This window comes from Macaca mulatta, chromosome 7 (assembly GCF_049350105.2).
Source record: "Macaca mulatta isolate MMU2019108-1 chromosome 7, T2T-MMU8v2.0, whole genome shotgun sequence".
In the NCBI taxonomy this organism is placed as follows: Eukaryota; Metazoa; Chordata; class Mammalia; order Primates; family Cercopithecidae; genus Macaca; species Macaca mulatta.
This window is the reverse complement of record NC_133412.1, coordinates 20,644,742-20,662,923: the sequence shown is the minus strand read 5'-3', so window position 1 is coordinate 20,662,923 and position 18,182 is coordinate 20,644,742. Positions and strand designations below refer to the sequence as shown.

Here is an 18,182-nt window from a genome sequence, read left to right as displayed (position 1 = left end):
GGCTCTGGAGTCTGACAGTTGCATTCAAAATCTGGCTCTACCAGTTCTTTGTGAATGATTTATTTAATGTCTTTAAGCCTCAATTTCCTCATCTGTAATGTAGGAACAATAACAGTAACTAACTATAGGGATGTTGTAAGACCAAGTGGGGTCATGCATATAAATACCTCAAAATAGTATCCGGTATTAAAAGCTACTGCTGGTTGTATTAGTCGTTCTGCTACTATTAGCCACTGTCATTATTAAGCTCTGGGAACGCTGTTTTTTTTTGTTTTTGTTTTTTTTTTTTTTTTTTTTTTTTTTTTTTTTTTGAGATGGAGTCCCACTCTGTCATCGCCCAGGCTGGAGTGCAGTGGCTGGATCTCAGCTCACTGCAAGCTCCGCCTCCCGGGTTCACGCCATTCTCCTGCCTCAGCCTCCCGAGTAGCTGGGACTACAGGTACTCGCCACCTCACCCGGCTAGTTTTTTGTATGTTTTAGTAGAGACGGGGTTTCACCGTGTTAGCCAGGATGGTCTTGATCTCCTGACCTCGTGATCTGCCCGTCTCGGCCTCCCAGAGTGCTGGGATTACAGGCTTGAGCCACCGCGCCCGGCGGTGCCCATGCCCTCCAGGGTGACTGGGGGCAAGACAGATAAGTATTTATAATGTTGAGGCATGAGTTGGCTAATAGGAAATGCAGGTGCAGCAGAGGAAGGGTGTCAGGAAGACTTCCTGAAGGGGGGATGCTTGAGCCTGGGTACTGGAGAAAATAGACAAGTGAGAGGAGGACATTTGAGAAAGAGAGAAGCTGATACATGCAAGAGAGAGGGAGGTGCAGGAGAGAGGGGGCCAGCCTGCTTGGCCTCCAGGTGGGCAGGAGAAGACCCTCCAGGCCTTGAGGGTGGTGCTGAGAAGTCTGGACTCTACCCACTGTGGGATCTTAAGCAGGGGAGCAACCTGATGGAATTGGCACTTCAGAAAAATCACTGGTGACTCATTTGGAGAAAGGGTGAATGGGAAACTGGTTAGGAGTTGTCCAGGTAAGCAGGGGCTTCCATGAAGGCAGAGCAAGGGGCACAGTTTCAGGACAGCATCAGGAATTGGGCTGGACTGATGGGCTAAAGGGAGGTCAGGAAGCAGGGAAGTACAAGGTGGCATGCAGGTGTCCCCTGGAGTGATGGATGGACAGTGTCCTCACTCACCAAGACTAGACTTGTAAGAGGAAGGGCAGGTATTTTGAGAGGAAGGAGCAAGAGGAGGAGTTCCATTTGGGCTCCTAGCCTGTGAAGTGTCCAAGGTTCCCCCAGCAGAGCTGTCCAGCAGAAGGTCCTCTGCAGCACACAGTTCTGGGGGTCCCCAGTGTCACGCGGGAGCCAGTAGAGTGAGAAGAGAGGAGATGGGGACAGATCCCTGGGAGGCACCAGTTCGAGGAGGGAAAGCTGTGACGGGGACTGAGAGGAAGAGGACAGTGTGGATGGGGAGACAGGCAGACGACCAAGAGAGAGAAGTCTCCTCAGCCCAGGAGGAGTGGTCAGTACCGGCAGGGCTGCAGGAGGCCTTGCAATGTAAGAGCAGGAAAGGCGCCCAGTGCCCAGCCTTCAGAGCGGGGAGATGAGCGTGATGTCGAGGCAGCCTTGAGACAGAAGGCAGCCCGCAGCGGGTGAGGGGTGGTGGGAGGCAAAGCAGTGGGCAAGGAGCTTGGCCAAGAAGTGGAGTTGAGAGAAAGGGCAGGGGCTGCCGGGGAACTGGGGATGAGAGTTGAAGGTGGATGTGCTGTGTTAAAATAGTGAACTGCATTTGTGCACATATACCCTATAAGCTGTAAGAGGTGAGTGGAGTGTGGACCATGGGCTGCCAGGGTCGGTGAAGGATACCAGGATGGCTGGGTGAAAACTTGCTCTAAAAACCATTGACTGGGTAGCTTTTGCAGAGACGATACCCCAAAACCAAAAGGCCACTGCAAATTCCCTGAAATCCTGGAATGAGACCTTCACCTCCAGGCTGGCTACTTTACCTGAGAATCCACCAGCTATTGACTGGGCTTACTATAAGGCCAATGTGGCCAAAGCAGGCTTGGTGGATGACTTTGAGAAGAAGTTTAATGCCCTGAAGTTTCCTGTACCAGAGGATAAATATACTGCCCAGGTGGATGCTGAAGAAAAAGAAGATGGGAAAACTTGTGCTGAGTGGGTGTCTCTCTCAAAGGCAGGGTTGGAGAGTATGAGAAACAGCTGGAGAAGATGAGGAACTTAATTCCATTTGATCAGTCCACTAAGGACTTGAATGAAGCTTTCCCAGACACCAAATTAGACAAGAAAAAGTATCCCTATTGGTCTCACCAACCAATCAAGAATTTATAAAATTAAGTCCAGGAAGAAGCTCTGGCCCTTATATTACACATTCTGGACATTAAAAATAAAAATAATTATATAATTTTTTTTAAAAAGCTGAGTGGAGACAGAGAGAATTGAAAATACAGAAGGGAGGACAATGCTGGTGAATGAGGTTCCCAAGAGAGAAGGGCCCACAAAGCAGGGGATGTGGGGAGAAGTGCCCAGGGCACAGAAAGACAGGGTGGGCACGGGGGTCCCACCCACTCCACAGGCAGAGCCCTTCCCTCTCCTGTCCTCTCTCTCCTTCCACCTGCGCTTTTCTCCCTACGAAAGGGCTTGTGCCTTTCTTCCTAGGATCAAGGCCCTTGCTCACCTGCATTCCCGCCCTCTCACCTATTTCCAAACCTCCTCCACAAATTTTCCCAATTTTTCTTCCTCTATTTTATTTGTGATTATTTGCTTTTGGTTGTGATTTGTCCTGGACCTGCCAGGTCTCACGCAAGACAATGCCACTGCCGAAGCTAAGTACAGTGAAATCATATTAAAGGAGATCCAGACGGAGTGGTTCTGTTTGCATTTAAAGTTCAGGAAGTGACTTTTCAGGATAAGAGAAAGGCCTTGGTTACCTAGCAGGGTTCTCAGCTCAGTGAGGTGCTTTACGGTGTGAGCAGAGTCTTGGGACCCTGATGCTACTTCCAGCAGCCCCCTGCATCCCTCTGGCAGGCCCATCAGCTCGCTTCTCCCTCCTGACTTCTCCACCACAGCACAGCACCTGCCTGGGAATGCCCTATTGCTCAAGAGCTATCAAAGGCCTACATGGCACAAGGCTGTGACAGTTCACCAGCTTCCACACCTCCTCTCAATCCAGCAACACCGCCAAGAAAAACGCGAGGGCAAGTGAGCAAACCAGTTGTGATCTGCTTGGTAATCAGGTGGCAGTGCAGCAGTCCAGCCCCGCCTTCGGTTCTCCTGGAGTCTTCCAATGGAAGGGGAAGCAGACACTCTGGCACCAGTTTGCTGAAGCTCCAGACCGCCCAGCTGTTCTGTGGGGAGCATCCCAGGAACCGGAGGCAGCCACCATGGCCCAAGGTAGGGAAAGCCCCTGTGGCCACTGGAGTTCAGGGATAAAGAGGACAGAGAGAGACTGTAGGAAGTCAAGGGGTGGAGGGTGTATTCAGAGAAATAAAGAAGTAAATACAGAACTGAGTCAGAAAAAGCAAGAACCCCAGAAACCTCAGTATTCATCCGTGGCTTGAGAACCACCACCAGGTTGACAGGTAAACACAGCCACACAGCTGCATGCTAACATGCCTGCCTCCATAGCCAGGTGGGACAGGGCAGGACCAGGGATGAGGGGGTCAGGGTTTCTGTCCTTCTCAGCTACTAGCTGACCCTTTGACATCGGATGGTCACTTTGCCTCTAGTTTCCAACCCCCTTGCCTGAAAAAGGAGAGATTGGATCAGACAATCTTGAAATTGTCTTCCAGCTCTTAAGTTCTCTGAATCTTCATATCTTCTCTTTCTCCTCCATTTCCGAGGGTCTATTTCTTATCTTAGCTAATCTTCCCATCGCCAGCCTTCTCGCTATATCATCCCCTTCTCTCTGGAAAGAGCTGCTATGAAGATTAAATCGTCAGTTGAAATCATTCAGAGGAATAAGCTTTCAACTTCCTCTACAACTGTAACAGCCTTACCTTTATTTATTACTTTTTTTTTTTTTTTTTTTTTTTTGAGACGGAGTCTCACTCTGTCGTCCAGGCTGGAGTGCAGTAGTGTGATCTCAGCTCACTGCAACCTCCGCCTCCCAGGTTCAAGCGATTCTCCTGCCTCAGCCTCCTGAGTAGCTGGGATTACAGGCGCGCGTCACCCCGCCCAGCTAATTTTTGCATTTTTAGTAGAGACGGGGTTTCATCATGTTTGTCAGGCTGGTCTCAAACTCCTGACCTTGTGATCCTCCTGCCTCGGCCTCCCAAAGTGCTGGGATTACAGGCGTGAGCCACTGCACCTGGCCCCATATTTATTACGTCTTGTGTTTAAATTTTTGTTTTAAAATTTTCATAACTTTTAATTGCACAATAAAGATGGGAATACATAGTTGGAGTAAAATAAATCAATAATTATAGATATAGTCTATCTATAGACTATAGACTATAGTCCTCTGCCTGCCATCCCCAATGGTAACCTCATCTCCAGAGTGAACACTGTTACCTGTCTTTTGTCTGCACATTTACATTCAGACATATATTTACTCAATGTAATACATAGGATTAGCATGTGTGGTCTTTTTTGGTATATCCATGGTATCATCATGTTGTATGTATATTTCTGCAACTTGATTTATTTCACTACACAGTATGTCTGGGAGCTCTGTCCATACCAGTCAGTACCTATAGATCTACCTCAACTTTTCCCATAGTATCAGTGCAAGTAATTTCTAATCCAGTCCCCTATTGATGGGCATTTAGGTTGCTTTCAATTTTCCAGTTACACGAGCAATATTGCAAGGAACATCCTTATCCATGCCTCTGTGTGCTCATGTGGGAGTGTCTTTCTAGGATAACTACGAAGATCACTTACTTTAAAACGTTTTTCTACAATCTCTGTTTATTTCCTGATCATTTCACCCAATTCTCTTCTCACCTCAAGGAAAACAAATATGCCCAGTAGCCAATGAACCTCCTATTTGAATAGAAGGCACCTGGGCTGAAGAGTCATCCCTGTCTTAGGCAGGGATTAACATGGCCCAGGATGTCTCTAGAGGATGGAATTCTGCCCCAGCACTTGCTGCCAGGCAGATGCTGCCATGCCTGCTGAGTAGCCTGAGTCATGTGCCCAACCTGAACTGCAGCCAGTTAGTGCTGTCTAATCAATTGGTCTCCAAAAGGGGTGAGCTTCTTTTTCCACTATTAGGTAAAAGCCAAGTGCTTTCTTAGCTGGCAGTGGGTGTGGACATTTTTTTGATCATGAGTGAAAGTCAACAGTGGGCAACAGCTGTTGGGTGATGGGAAGGGCACTGGACTGGGCTCAGGAATCTGGTTTAACCGTAGGCAAGATATTTAACCCACCTGAACCTTAGTTTTCTCATCTCCAAGTGTGGATGACATGACATTTTGTCCCTCCAAGGATGCGATGAAGATTAAATGAGATAACTGTCCTAGCATACCTGGCACAGTGCCTGGCACATAGTAGATAGGTCCTCAATAAGATGTTGATTATATCTGAAATCTGAAATAAGTACAGGGTGATTTTGCAAAAGATAGAGAATTCTATTCAACCTAGCAAATCTGAGTACCTACAATATGCTGATCATTATGCTTAATTTCTTTATAATGAAAAACTAGTTTATGAAAAAGATGTGTGTTGAAGTAATCAAAAGCACTCAAAGAGATTTAAGACAAAGTTTAATACTTATTAGGGTATTTTGGTACAATTTGGTTCATATTTGTTTATAACAACTTTATTGAGATATAATTCATATACCATCAAGTTCACCTTTATAAAGTCCACAATTCAGTGGTTTTTCATATACTCACAAAGTTTTGCAAGCATCGCCACTATCTAGTTCCAGAACATTCCGTTACCTCAAAAAGAAATCCCATACACATTGGCAGTCACATCCCATTCCACCTTTCTTTAGCCCCTAGCAAACCCTAATCTACTTTCTGTCTCTATGAATTTGCCTATTCTGGACATTTCATATAAATATAATCATATAATATGTGTCTTTTTATGTCTGACTGACTTCTTTCACTTAGCACAGTATTTTCAAGGTTCATCCATATTTGATATGTTAAGCATTCTTTTTTTACAGCCAGATGACATTCCTTTGTATGACATATCATTTTGTTTATCTGTTCTTCAGTTGATGGACAATTGAGTTGTTTCTACTTTTTGGCTATTATGAATAATACTGCTATCATTATTCAGATATTATGTGAATGTGTTTTCATTTGTCTTGGGTATATACCTGGGGATGGAATTGTTAGGTCATATGGTAACTCTTTGTTGAATGTCTTGAGGAATTTCCAGACTGTTTTCCAAAGTGCTGCACCATTTTACAACCCCATCAGCAATGTATGAGGATTCCACTTTCTCTGCATCTCCACTAACACTTGTTATTATAGTCATCCTAGTGGAGGCAAGATGGTATCTCATTTGTATTTCCCTAGGACTAATGATGTTGAGCCTCTTTTCATGTACTTATTAGCCTTTTGCGTATCTCCTTTGGAGAAATGTGTGTTTAGGTCCGTTGCCCATTTTAAATTTGAGTTGTCTTTTTTATTGTAGAGTTATATGAATTTTTTAAAAGTATTCTGGATATAAGTCCCTTACCAGATATATGATTTACAAATATTTCCTAACATTCTGTGGGTGTTCTTTTCACTTTCTTGACAATGTTCTCGAAGACAAACAATTATTATTTTGATGAGGTCCACTTCCTTTGGTTTTTCTCTCACTGCTTGTACTTCTGCTGTCATATCTGAGAAACTGTTGCCTAGTCTAAGATCACGAAGACTTACATCTATGTTTTCTTCTAGGAGTTTCATAGCTTTAGCTTTTATGTTTAGGTCTTTGATCCATTGTGAGTTAATTTTTAATAAATGGTGTGAGTTATGCATCCAACTTCATTCTTTTGCATGTGGATATCCACTTGTCCCAGCACCACTTTTTGAAAAGAGCATTCTTTCCCCCATTGAATTGTCTTGGCACCCTTGTCAAAGATCAATTGCCTGTGAATGTGAGTTTCTTGCTAGACTCTCAGTTCTATTCCACTGATCTATATGTCTATCCTTATGCCACTACCACATTGCCTTGATCAAGAAGTGCCACTCCTCTAATTTTGTTTTCACTTTTCAGCATTGTCTGGATAGTATGGATCCCTTGTATTTCCATATGAATTTTAGGATCCACTTGTCAATTTCTACAAAATGGCTGTTGGGATTTTGTTAGGGGTTGTGTTGAATCTGTAGAAAAACTTGTTATTTTAATGATATTGCCTTCCAATCCATGAAGATGGAATGTCTTTTTATTTATTTAGGTCTTCTTTAATTTCTTTCGATGATGTTTTGTGGTATAGGTTTTGCCCTTCTTTTGTTAAATTTACTAAGTCATTCTTTTTGATGCTGTTATAAATGGAATTGTTTTCTTAATTTTATTTTCAGGTTACTCTTTGCAAATGTATAAAAATACAATCGGTTTTTGTATATTGATATTGTGTCCTACAACCTTGCTGAATTCATTTATTAATTCTATTTTTTTGGCGGGTTCCTTAGGATTTTCTATATACAAGATTATGTCACATGTAAATAGAAACAATTTTACTTCTTTCCAATCTGTTTGTCTTTGATTTCTTTTCCTTTTCTTTCTTTCTTTCTTTTTTTTTTCCTTTTTGCCTAATAGCCCTAGCTAGAACCTCTAGTAGAATGTTAAATAGATGTGACAACAGCAGGCATTCTTGTCTTGTTCCTTATCTTAGCAAGGAAGCATCCAGTCTTTTACTATTAAGTATGGTATTGGCTGTGGGCTTTGGAGTGCAGTGGTGCGATCTTGGCTCACTGTAACCTCCACCTCCCGGGTTCAAGCAATTCTCTGCTTCAGCCTCCCGAGTAGCTGGGATTACAGGGACCCACCACCACTCCCAGCTAATTGTTGTATTTTTAGTAGAGATGGGGTTTCACCATCTTAGCCAGGCTGGTCTTGAACTCCTGACTTTGTGATCCACCCGCCTCGGCCTCCCAAAGTGCTGGAATTACAGGCGTGAGCCACCGCGCCTAGCTGGAAGTCCCCTTCTATTCTTAGTTTGTTGAGTATTTTTATCATGAAAGAAGGTTGGATTCCGTTGAATGCATTGGTTCACTTTTAAAAAGTCTAAATACAACCAAGACAAAGCAGCTAAGTCTCTGTACTTATTGGCTTATATCTAGAGGCAAAAGACAGACACATAAAAAAGTAGCTAAGAAAAACATCTGGGGCCAGGTGCGGTGGCTCACGCCTATAATCCCAGCACTTTGGGAGGGCGAGGCAGGCAGATCACAAGGTCAGGGGATCGAGACCATCCTGGCTAACACAGTGAAACCCTGTCTCTACTAAAAAATACAACAAATTATCCAGGTGTGGTGGTGGGCGCCTGTAGTCCCAGCTACTCGGGAGGCTGAGGCAGGAGAATGGCGTGAACCTGGGAGGCGGAGCTTGCAGTCAGCCGACATCATGCCACAGCACTCCAGCTTGGGTGGCAGAGCGAGACTCCGTCTCAAAAAAAAAAAAAAAGAAAATAAAAACATCTGAACACCTCATCCTAACCCTTACATGTTTATATAAATGAACACATGAGCCTGGCATGTAAATTAACTTGTCAATTAAGCAAATGAGCGATTCAGTTAAGTGTATAGCTCAGTAGGTGATGGAAAGAAGGGTTGGCCAATTGAGGCAGGCTTCATAGAGCAGGTGGGTATTGGAGGAGAGTTGGAATTTGGTTAGAGTGAGGGGCCATTCTGAGTTGGGGCTATAACAGCAAATACAAAGACAGGGATTTGCTTGGGGATAGATTGGCTAGAGGAGAGGGCCAATGCTGGGAATGATGAGAAGTGAGAATGCAAGAATAAGCTAAGGCCAAGTATGAAAAGTCGTGTCAAGTTAAGGAATGAGCCTTTTATATGATAGACTGTAGGAGATCTCAGAACTTGTAAAGCAAAAGAATGGCATGATTAAATTGTCTTGAGGAAAGGTAATCTGATACTGCATTAAGAGATGGGAGATGGGGAGAGAGATAGGAGGCAGGAGACCTCATGGAGGCTATTACGGTCACTAGGTATGAGAAGACATTGGAATTATGTGAATGTGGAAAGGGATGGATAGACACCAGAGATATTTTAATGGCAGGCATGAAGAGAGTTAGTGACATGTGAATGGGCATAGGCTGAGAAGGAGATGGGTGAGCCAATGGTGATTTAAAGGCTGTGAGCCCACCAGGTGACTGGGACCATGGCAGAACCATGGTCAAACATGGAAAAATCAAACACAGACCCTTCTGGCAGAGACTAGTGAGGTCAGTCTGTGTTTTGGCAGAGTCTCCAGAAGGTGGGGAATGGAACTTTCTTTGACTGTCATCAGCATCCAAGCTCCCAGGGCACTGAGCACACGGCCTGTGGTGGTCAGAGAGCCAGCAGATGGCCAGTGGCTCCAGCCTGTAATCCCAGCACTTTGGGAGGCCGAGATGGGCAGATCATGAGGTCAGGAAATCGAGACCATCCTGGCTAACACGGTGAAACCCCGTCTCTACTAAAAAAATACAAAAAAACTAGCCGGGTGAGGTGGCGGGCGCCTGTAGTCCCAGCTACTCGGGAGGCTGAGGCAGGAGAATGGCGTGAACCCGGGAGGCAGAGCTTGCAGTGAGCTGAGATCCGGCCACTGCACTCCAGCCTGGGCGACAGAGTGAGACTCCGTCTCAAAAAAAAAAAAAAAAAAAAAAAAAAAAAAAAAAAAAAAAGAGCCAGCAGATGGCTAAAAGAAGAGCAGCTAGCGGCCAGGTACGGTAGCTCACGCCTGTAATCCCAGCACTTTTGGAGGCCGAGGCAGGCGGATCACGAGGTCAGGAGATCGAGACTATCCTGGCTAACATGGTGAAACCCCGTCTGTACTAAAAATACAAAAAATTTAGCCGGGTGTGGTGGCGGGTGCCTGTAGTCCCAGCTACTCAGGAGGCTAAGGCAGGAGGAGAATGGCGTGAACCCGGGAGGCGGAGCTTGCAGTGAGCTGAGATCACACCACTGCACTCCAGCCTGGGCGACAGTGTGAGACTCCGCCTCAAAAAAGAAAAAAAAAAGAAAAGAAGAGCAGCTAGTCCAAGGAAAGTTAACCCCAGGGCAGCTAAACCAAGGAGTAGCTCCCCAGACCTGGAGGCTAGTACAGGGGCAAGTGAGACTGTTAACTTGAGTCCAAGAAAGTGGATGCTGGGGTGAATCTGAAGCCATGTGAGGCTGAAGGGAGCAATCAGACTTGGCCAGGTCTACAGAAGGACTTGGACAGAGGCAGAAAACCATGCCCCTCCGGAGTGTGTAAGGGAGAAGAAGATAGAGGGTCAGAGAGAGAGGAGAGGAAGGAAGAAAGAGAAACGTGTGTGCCTGGAACCTCATTAAATCCTCATCCTCACCCTGGCAGGCTGATCTTACGGACTCTATTTTACTGATGTGGAAACTGAGACTCAGGCTAAGTTACTTTCTCAAGTTTGCGGAACTAGTAAGTGGTAGGTAGGATTGGCTCCACAACCCCACTCTTTTGTCTGACCCTGGCTGCCCCATTGCAGGGCTTGAAGTGGCCCTCACAGACCTCCAGAGCTCCAGAAATAATGTGCGGCACCACACGGAAGAGATCACTGTTGACCACCTCCTTGTTCGCCGGGGCCAGGCCTTCAACCTCACCCTGTACTTCAGGAACCGGGGCTTCCAGCCAGGCCTGGACAACATCATCTTCGTGGTTGAGACTGGTAAGAACCCCAGCTGGCTCGCAGGGGCTAACTGTGTGTGTCTGGGAGGGGATTTTCGGGGGTTTGGAGGTCGCCATAGAAGGCCTCAGCTCTACTTCCCTCCTAGGACCACTGCCAGACCTGGCCTTGGGGACTCGGGCTGTGTTCAGCCTGGCACGCCATCACAGCCCCAGTCCCTGGATCGCCTGGCTGGAGACCAATGGGGCCACCTCCACAGAAGTGAGCTTGTGCGCTCCTCCCACGGCGGCCGTGGGTCGGTACCTCTTGAAAATCCACATCGACTCCTTCCAGGGGTCTGTGACGGCCTACCAGCTCGGGGAGTTCATCCTGCTCTTCAATCCCTGGTGCCCGGGTAAGGCAGGGTGCCCATGCGGGGCCCTCCTTTCTCTTCTGTCAGTGCTGCCAGAGAGACAGGCTCAAGGATTTCTAGACCCGGCTCCCGGGCCACCCAGAGCCTCCCAAATTCCCTGCACTCAGCATCCGCCCCAACCACCACCAATTAGGGCGGAACCTTGCTATTCATTTACTTATTTAGAATTTTCAAGTTGTAAACCAAATCATTTTTGCTTAAACAGAAAAACTGTTACAATTAAGTTTGATCATGAATAACATCTACCTTCATCATACATTTTTAAGTTAACTAGAGTTTTTTTCGTTATAAAAGTAATGAATGCACTGCATTAAGTATTTATGGAATGAAGGAAAGGGTTTAAAGAAAAGAAAGAAAAGTATAAAGTAAAAAGTAAAGCCTCCCAGTCTCTAAGTTCCATTCAACAGCAGTTCTATTCTTCCAGATTCCATTCACCTTTAACATTCTCTTTTGTAGTTTTACCAAAGTGTTCTATGCTTAATCGAATACGTACGCCTCTGTGTGTGTGTGATTCTACAACACACAGGGTAAGTGAGATTATGTAATACATACCATTCTCCAGCTTCTTTTTTTTTTTAATTTAACAATTCAACTTTGGGCACATTTTCCTATCGGAGCATTCTTCTTAACAGCTACAATTATTCCACTGTTTGGATGCACTAGATATTTTTAACTAGTCCTCTATGGGCATTTTGGCTGTTTCCAGTTTTTGTTTTTTTCTTCTTCTTCTTCTATAAACAAAGTCACAGTGAATCTCTCAAACTACCTGTCTCTCAAGCCCTGACCTCTAAATCTAGTTGGGGACAGGGCTAGATACATAGGCAGACACAAGGACACGATGTGGGCAGAAGGGATCGGGGTAGAGAATGGATCTGCTGTGCCTTTGAGCAGAGGCCAGACTCGCAAGTCTGGCTTCTGACTTAGGGGATGATCCCCTTCCCATCTTCCCTCTCTTTCTACCTTTTCCCCCAGCCTTATCCCAAGGAGGCCTCCTGGGTCACATCAGGACCCAGAGCCCTGGCTGGGTTCTAACGCCTCTAACCACTTCCCACTTCCCTGTCCCTGAATGGCTCAGAATGCTCACCCATCAGCCAGGTGGAGAGACCCTGCCATGGGATCCAGGAGGGCCAGTCGACTGTTTTCCCTGTCTCTGTCTCCTCTCTCTCTCTCTCTCTCTCTCTCTGTCTGTCTGTCTCTCTCTTTCTCTCTGAGGGCCTTCTGAGCAGTGGGGAGAAAAGCGTTAATGGTGGGGCCTTCTCTCTTGAGCTTGTGCCACACCCAGGCCCTGGGGAGACCCAACACTGGGCCTAGGGTTGGCGGGGGCTGAAGTGCCCTCTGGTGCTGCAGGACGGGAGGGTATAGTCTAGGAAGCCTCACCCTGTAGCTCAAGCCACTGCTGGCCCTGGCTGAGAGGAGGGGGCTGTGTGGTCTCAACCATAAACCTGCAGCTTCTTGCCACACTGGCCCAAACCCTCAATAAAATACATCTCAGCAACGAGGCCTCCTGCACCAGCCTCCTATCAGGCTGTGTCTGAGGCTGCCTCTGAGGAGGGCACCTTTCCCTCAGGGTCAGGCAGAACTTCCAGACAGTTCCAGAACCCTGTGAGGAGGACGTCTGCGCCCATGGCCTTTTGTTTGTTCTTAACTTTAAAAAGATAATTTTAAACTTTTATTTTAGGTTCAGGGGTACATGTACAGGTTTGTTATGTAGGTAAACTGCACATCACAGAGGTTTGGTTTGATGTACGCATTATTTTGTTACCCAGGTAATCAGCATATTACCTAACAGGTAGTTTTTCAATCCTTACCTTCCTCCCACCCTCCACCCTCAGATAGGCCCCATTACTTTCAATGGCAAAAATCGCAATTACTTTTGCACCAACCTAATATTAAGATAGTTCTGAATCGGCTTCAAAACCTTCTGTTCATATGGGCAGCATGTGTATGTATGTGTATATATATATATATATACATTTGTGCTGTAAACATGGTTCATAGTCTGTAGAGACTTCATGTATCACATACAGATTTCCACGTCCATGTACACGATTTTGCTGCCTTACGTCTCTACGGTATGGAATTCCACGGTGGAGCTGTACCGAAGCTAACTAACTACTCCCCAAGAATAGGGCGTGGGTGGTTTCCAGCTTCGCAGTATCACAAACGGCACTCAGACAAACAGCTTAGTGTCTAAATCTTTGTGCACATATGAAATGCTTTGCCTAGATTAAATACCTACAAAAAGAATAATGAGGTCAAGGCCAACCCTTAAGGTCTGGTTTGCTCTCTTCCAACCAAGATTAGTGTAGCAGAAAGAGCACAGAATATGGAACCAGCGGGCTGTGTTCAATTTCTAGCTCTGTACTGATGTGTGATTTGGGCAATTTACTTAATCACTCTGAGCCTGTTTCCTCAACCTTAAAATGGGGATAGGATGTAAATGTGCTTTGTAAACCAAGAAATTCCAGCAAAGGTGAATTTTTATTATTCCACCTCGTGTTCATATTGAACCTGTTGGTGGTGTTGGGAGCGTGGACTCCCTAAGACCCACCGCCTCGTGCCCCTCTTGGTGTCGCCAGGGGCGCTTGCTCCAGAGCTGTTTCCTCTGGGACTATGGGGATGAGAATGGGGCAGGAAGGGAAAGGTGACTTTTCTGCTTCGTGCCCTCCCACTCTGGTTCCTAGAGGATGCTGTCTACTTGGACAGTGAGCCCCAGAGGCAGGAGTATGTCATGAATGATTATGGCTTCATCTACCAAGGCAGCAAGAACTGGATCCGCCCGTGTCCCTGGAACTACGGACAGGTGAGTCTCAGCCCTGCTTATGGCCCATCCCGGCCCTGAGCTTGTGGGGAGAGGGAGCAAGGCGCACGTGAGGTTCACCTAGAACTGCTGACCAACGCTCACTAAATGGCACGAGGAAGATGTGTGTTGTGAGCCCAGGAGCAGCCACAGGGAGTGGGAGGGTCTGTCCCTTGCTGATCATGTCTGATTTGGACAACAGGAGCTAAGGGAAAGGGCAGTTAAAGGCCCCTTACCCAGGAATTCTACTGAGCATGAGAGTGAGGACGGAGGGCATGATAAGCACCACGTCAGTGATGATGGCATTTGGGTTCATTAAACTGTTTTTCCTTTCGGGTCCCATTTTCCACTCTCTCACTTCATCCTCACAACCCCTGGTGACTGACCCTAGCATCAATTCTGTCACACCAAGGACAACTTGCCCTTGAATGTTTCAGCCAGAAGCAGGACTGATGAGCAGCAATGCGTCTCCCTCCCCGTGGCTATTGTCTCTCTATTTATGTGTCTTTTTGATGAGATATCTTTTTAATTATGAAAGTTAATACATGATTGTTTAAAAAGCTTTGCAAAGAGACATTACAAAAATGGATACATGAAGGTCATCCCAAGCACCGTCACCAGCTTGGTGTATGTTCCTCTACATTTTGTTTTCTACACACATTCTAAAATGCTACTTTATATGTAAAAATAACATCATATTAATTGCAATGCTCTGCACCTCCTGCCTTTCTAAAAGCCTGCCTCTCTTTTCAAATTCAGCCTGCAGCAGGGGCTTCAGGAAGTCTAGCACCAGGCAAGGAAGAGGGCTCTCGAGGCTGAGCCCCACGCCAAGAGCACTGTGGGAGGGAGGGATCAGCTCTCGGCCACTCGGAAGGCTGTCAGCTGGGAAACCCTGGGGATCCTCGTGGAGCCTTGTCTCAGCTTGATATGAATTTCTCCCCTGGACCTGCCCAAATAGAACTCCAACACATGTGTCCTTCCAGCCCCAGCCTGGGCCCAGAGTTGGCTATAGCCAAGACGAGAGATAGTGGTCCCAACTGGCCCCAACTCACACCCCCGGTCCTCACTCAACATGGGCAGATTGGGCATCATGGAGAGACCTGGACAGGAGTTGGCTGCCCTCTGTGAGAAACAGAGGTGAGGGGTTGCTGCTCTCTCAGCCCTGGGTCCCTCTGTTTCTGTCTTTCTTTTTTTGTTGTTGTCTTGTTTTTGTTTTTGAGACATCATCTTGCTCTGTCACCCAGGCTGGAGGTCAGTGGCGACATCATAGGTCGTTGCAGCCTTGACCTCCTGGACTCAAGTGATTCTCCTACCTCAGGCTCCTGAGTAGCTGGGACTAAAGGCATGCCCCACTACGCCTGGCTAATATTTTTAGTTTTTGCAGAGACGAGGTCTCACTATATTGCCCAGGCTGGTCTCAAACTCCTGGGCTCAAGTGATCCTCCCGTCTCGGCCTCCCAAAGTGTTGGGATTACAGGTGTGTGCCATGGCACCCGGCCTATTTCTGTCTTTCTTCTTCATTAAGTGTATATTGGTTGCCTGCTCAGTGTCAGGCAGGGTGCTAAGTGCTAGATATATGAAAATGAATACAACATTGTCCCTGATCTTACAGTGTAACGGGGACTCAGACACATAAACAGGTCGCTTATCACACAGTGGAATATATAAAGACTGAGAGAGAGAGGCACAGTGTTCTGAGAGCCAAGGGAAGAGCTCTTGGTTGGGCGTGGGAGTATCATGGACTCTTCCTCGGAGAGGAGATGTTTGAACTGAGTTAGCCAAGTGAAGGATGGTGGGAAAAATATCCCAGACAGAGGGAAGGCATGAGCAAAGACATGAGGGTGGGAAACGGTTCGGCCCAGTGCAGGAATTTGGTGTTGCTGAAGAAATAATGGTGGGGATGGAGGGGGTGGGGACGGCGATTATTGAGACCTGAGGCTGGAGAGAGAGGTTGGGGCCAGATCTGGGAGGAACTTATGTGCCTACTGAAGGAGGTCAGAGCTTTGATTCTCTAAGCTGTAGGGGGCCTTTGAAAATTGTAAAACAGAAAAGTGAGCTGATCAGACTATCCTCTGGGGAAGATTGATTAGAGAAGCCTCCTAATTCTGCGTGTGGCCCAGCGTTGCACAGGAGTGAATGCATTCTTTTACACGCGTTCTACAAGGAGGTACAGAGTTTCTGTAATGTGCTGCGCACTGTGCCAGGCCTAAGGTCCAGAGTTGTGAAGGGAACTGGACTGGAGCAGTGCCGAGACTCAGGCAGGAAAAGACAGACTTGACTATATCACATAGCCGAGTCTTATGAGGAGAGGGGACATACCCAGGGCTGTGGAGCTAAAGCAGGCTCAGGCTCAGGGAAGGCCTCAAACAGAGTGGCATTCACACCAAGTCTGAAGGACCAGGAGGAGCCAGCCTACCTTGAGTGGGAAATTCCCTAACTCACATGTAATTAGTCAGCCTAGAGCCCCAGTGAATCACGGGTGCCATGGCAGGTTGGCACCCTCACTTCAGCAGCAGCTGCCAATGCTAAGCTGGGTCAGCAGGTGAGTGTGGAAGCAGGGGGATTTGGTTTTGGTAAGAACGCCCCCTGGGGCTCTAGGAGTGTGGGGATTGAGAGGAGTGGAGGAGCCTTTTCAATCGGTCAGACTTACTGGGGAAAACCCCAGAACAACCCAGGAGTAGCAACAGTCATCTGGAGTGAAGGGGAGGGATTTGGTGTGCAGGGCATACACGCCAGCTGAATTGTGACCCTAGAGCTTTGAAACCCCACACCTGAATGGGAGGAGATTCATGGCTGTTCTGTTTGACACAGTTACCTTCCAAGTGAGTTTATATTCCACTGGGGTTGAGGGGGCAAGTCACTACTTTTTACATATTCCCACGTGACAAGCATGGGTGCCTTCCCTCTCGGCCTCTCCCCCTGAAGTTTGAAGAGAAAATCATAGACATCTGCCTGAAGCTGCTGGACAAGAGCCTGCACTTCCAGACTGACCCAGCCACAGACTGTGCCCTGCGGGGAAGCCCCGTCTACGTCAGCAGAGTGGTGTGTGCCATGGTGAGGTCCCTGGCGTGCCCGGGGAGGGGGGACGCTGTGCAGCAGGAGCCCTGCCCACTCACAGTTGTCCCCTGCAGTGGGTGAAAGAGGGACCCTCTGGCAAAGCCATCTTGGATGAGACTGACGCCAGAATGTGGGTGACAACTTTTCTCAACCGAGCTCTGAAATAGCTGGGTGTAGGTCCTCACCTCTATGAATTCCAAATTACCTGTTTTGAGAAAGGGTGAGTGTAGCTCCGGTTTGCGAAATGGTCTTGTTGTTTCTAAATTTCCTCTTTTCTGAAGTGTTTTTTAAAGGTCTCACAGGTAGGCTCCAGCTTTGCAGGGGATGGGAGGACACGGGTAAGGGGTGGATAGGAACATAATAATAAACTAATTCACAGTGGAGCAAAAGTCAGAAGAGTCAACACCCATCCTCAGTCCTCCCCAGCAAGTCTGGAAGTCTGCAGTAAAATGCTGTTAAAGTCTCTCCTCTGTTTCTCAGGCCCATGGCTGTTCCAAGGCAGCCTACACATGACGTGTTGAGGAAATGGATGCTTCTAACACTTCTCTATATGGCTTCTCTTCAGATCAACAGCAATGATGACAATGGGGTGCTCAATGGAAACTGGAGTGAGAATTACACAGATGGCGCCAACCCTGCAGAGTGGACGGGCAGCGTGGCCATCCTGAAGCAGTGGTATGCCACAGGCTGCCAGCCTGTGCGCTATGGGCAGTGCTGGGTCTTTGCTGCCGTCATGTGCACAGGTAGGAGGTAGAAAGGACCCCATGAAAAGGTCAGAGGTATAGCAGCTCATGTATGAGCCTTCTGAACCATTCCCATCCCAGTCCCACACAGTTCACACCAAGGGACATTTTCCCCTCTGAAATGTGTCGGCCAGGCATGGTGGCTCACACCTGTAATCCCAGCACTTTGGGAGCCTGAGGCAGGTGGATCCCAAGGTCAGGATTTCAAGACCAGCTTGGCCAAGATAGTGAAACCCCATCTCTACTAAAAATACAAAAATTAGCAGGGCATGGTGGCAGTCACCTGTAATCCCAGCTACTCGGGAGGCTGAGGCAGGAGAATCGCTTGAACCCAGGGGGTGGAGGTTGCAATGAGCTAAGATCATGCCACTGCACTCCAGCCTGGGTGACAACAGTGAAACTCCCTCTCAAAAAAT

The 18,182-nt window shown here is 47.2% G+C and overlaps 1 protein-coding gene and 1 pseudogene across 1 annotated transcript in view; both read left to right on the top strand.

Annotated features, from left to right (window-relative positions):
• The first annotated feature begins 1,859 nt into the window (after nt 1-1,859).
• Nucleotides 1,860-2,420, top strand: LOC709871 (ATP synthase peripheral stalk subunit d, mitochondrial pseudogene; annotated as a pseudogene).
• A 790-nt stretch (nt 2,421-3,210) lies between these two features.
• TGM5 (transglutaminase 5) overlaps nt 3,211-18,182 on the top strand; it is a 35,117-nt gene continuing 20,145 nt past the window's right edge. The window contains exons 1-6 of the mRNA XM_077939203.1: nt 3,211-3,403; nt 10,617-10,796; nt 10,903-11,148; nt 13,851-13,969; nt 16,892-17,020; nt 17,589-17,766. Of these exons, the coding sequence (XP_077795329.1) occupies nt 3,394-3,403; nt 10,617-10,796; nt 10,903-11,148; nt 13,851-13,969; nt 16,892-17,020; nt 17,589-17,766 (862 nt within the window). The 5' untranslated portion in view covers nt 3,211-3,393. The remainder of the gene's footprint in view (nt 3,404-10,616; nt 10,797-10,902; nt 11,149-13,850; nt 13,970-16,891; nt 17,021-17,588; nt 17,767-18,182) is intronic.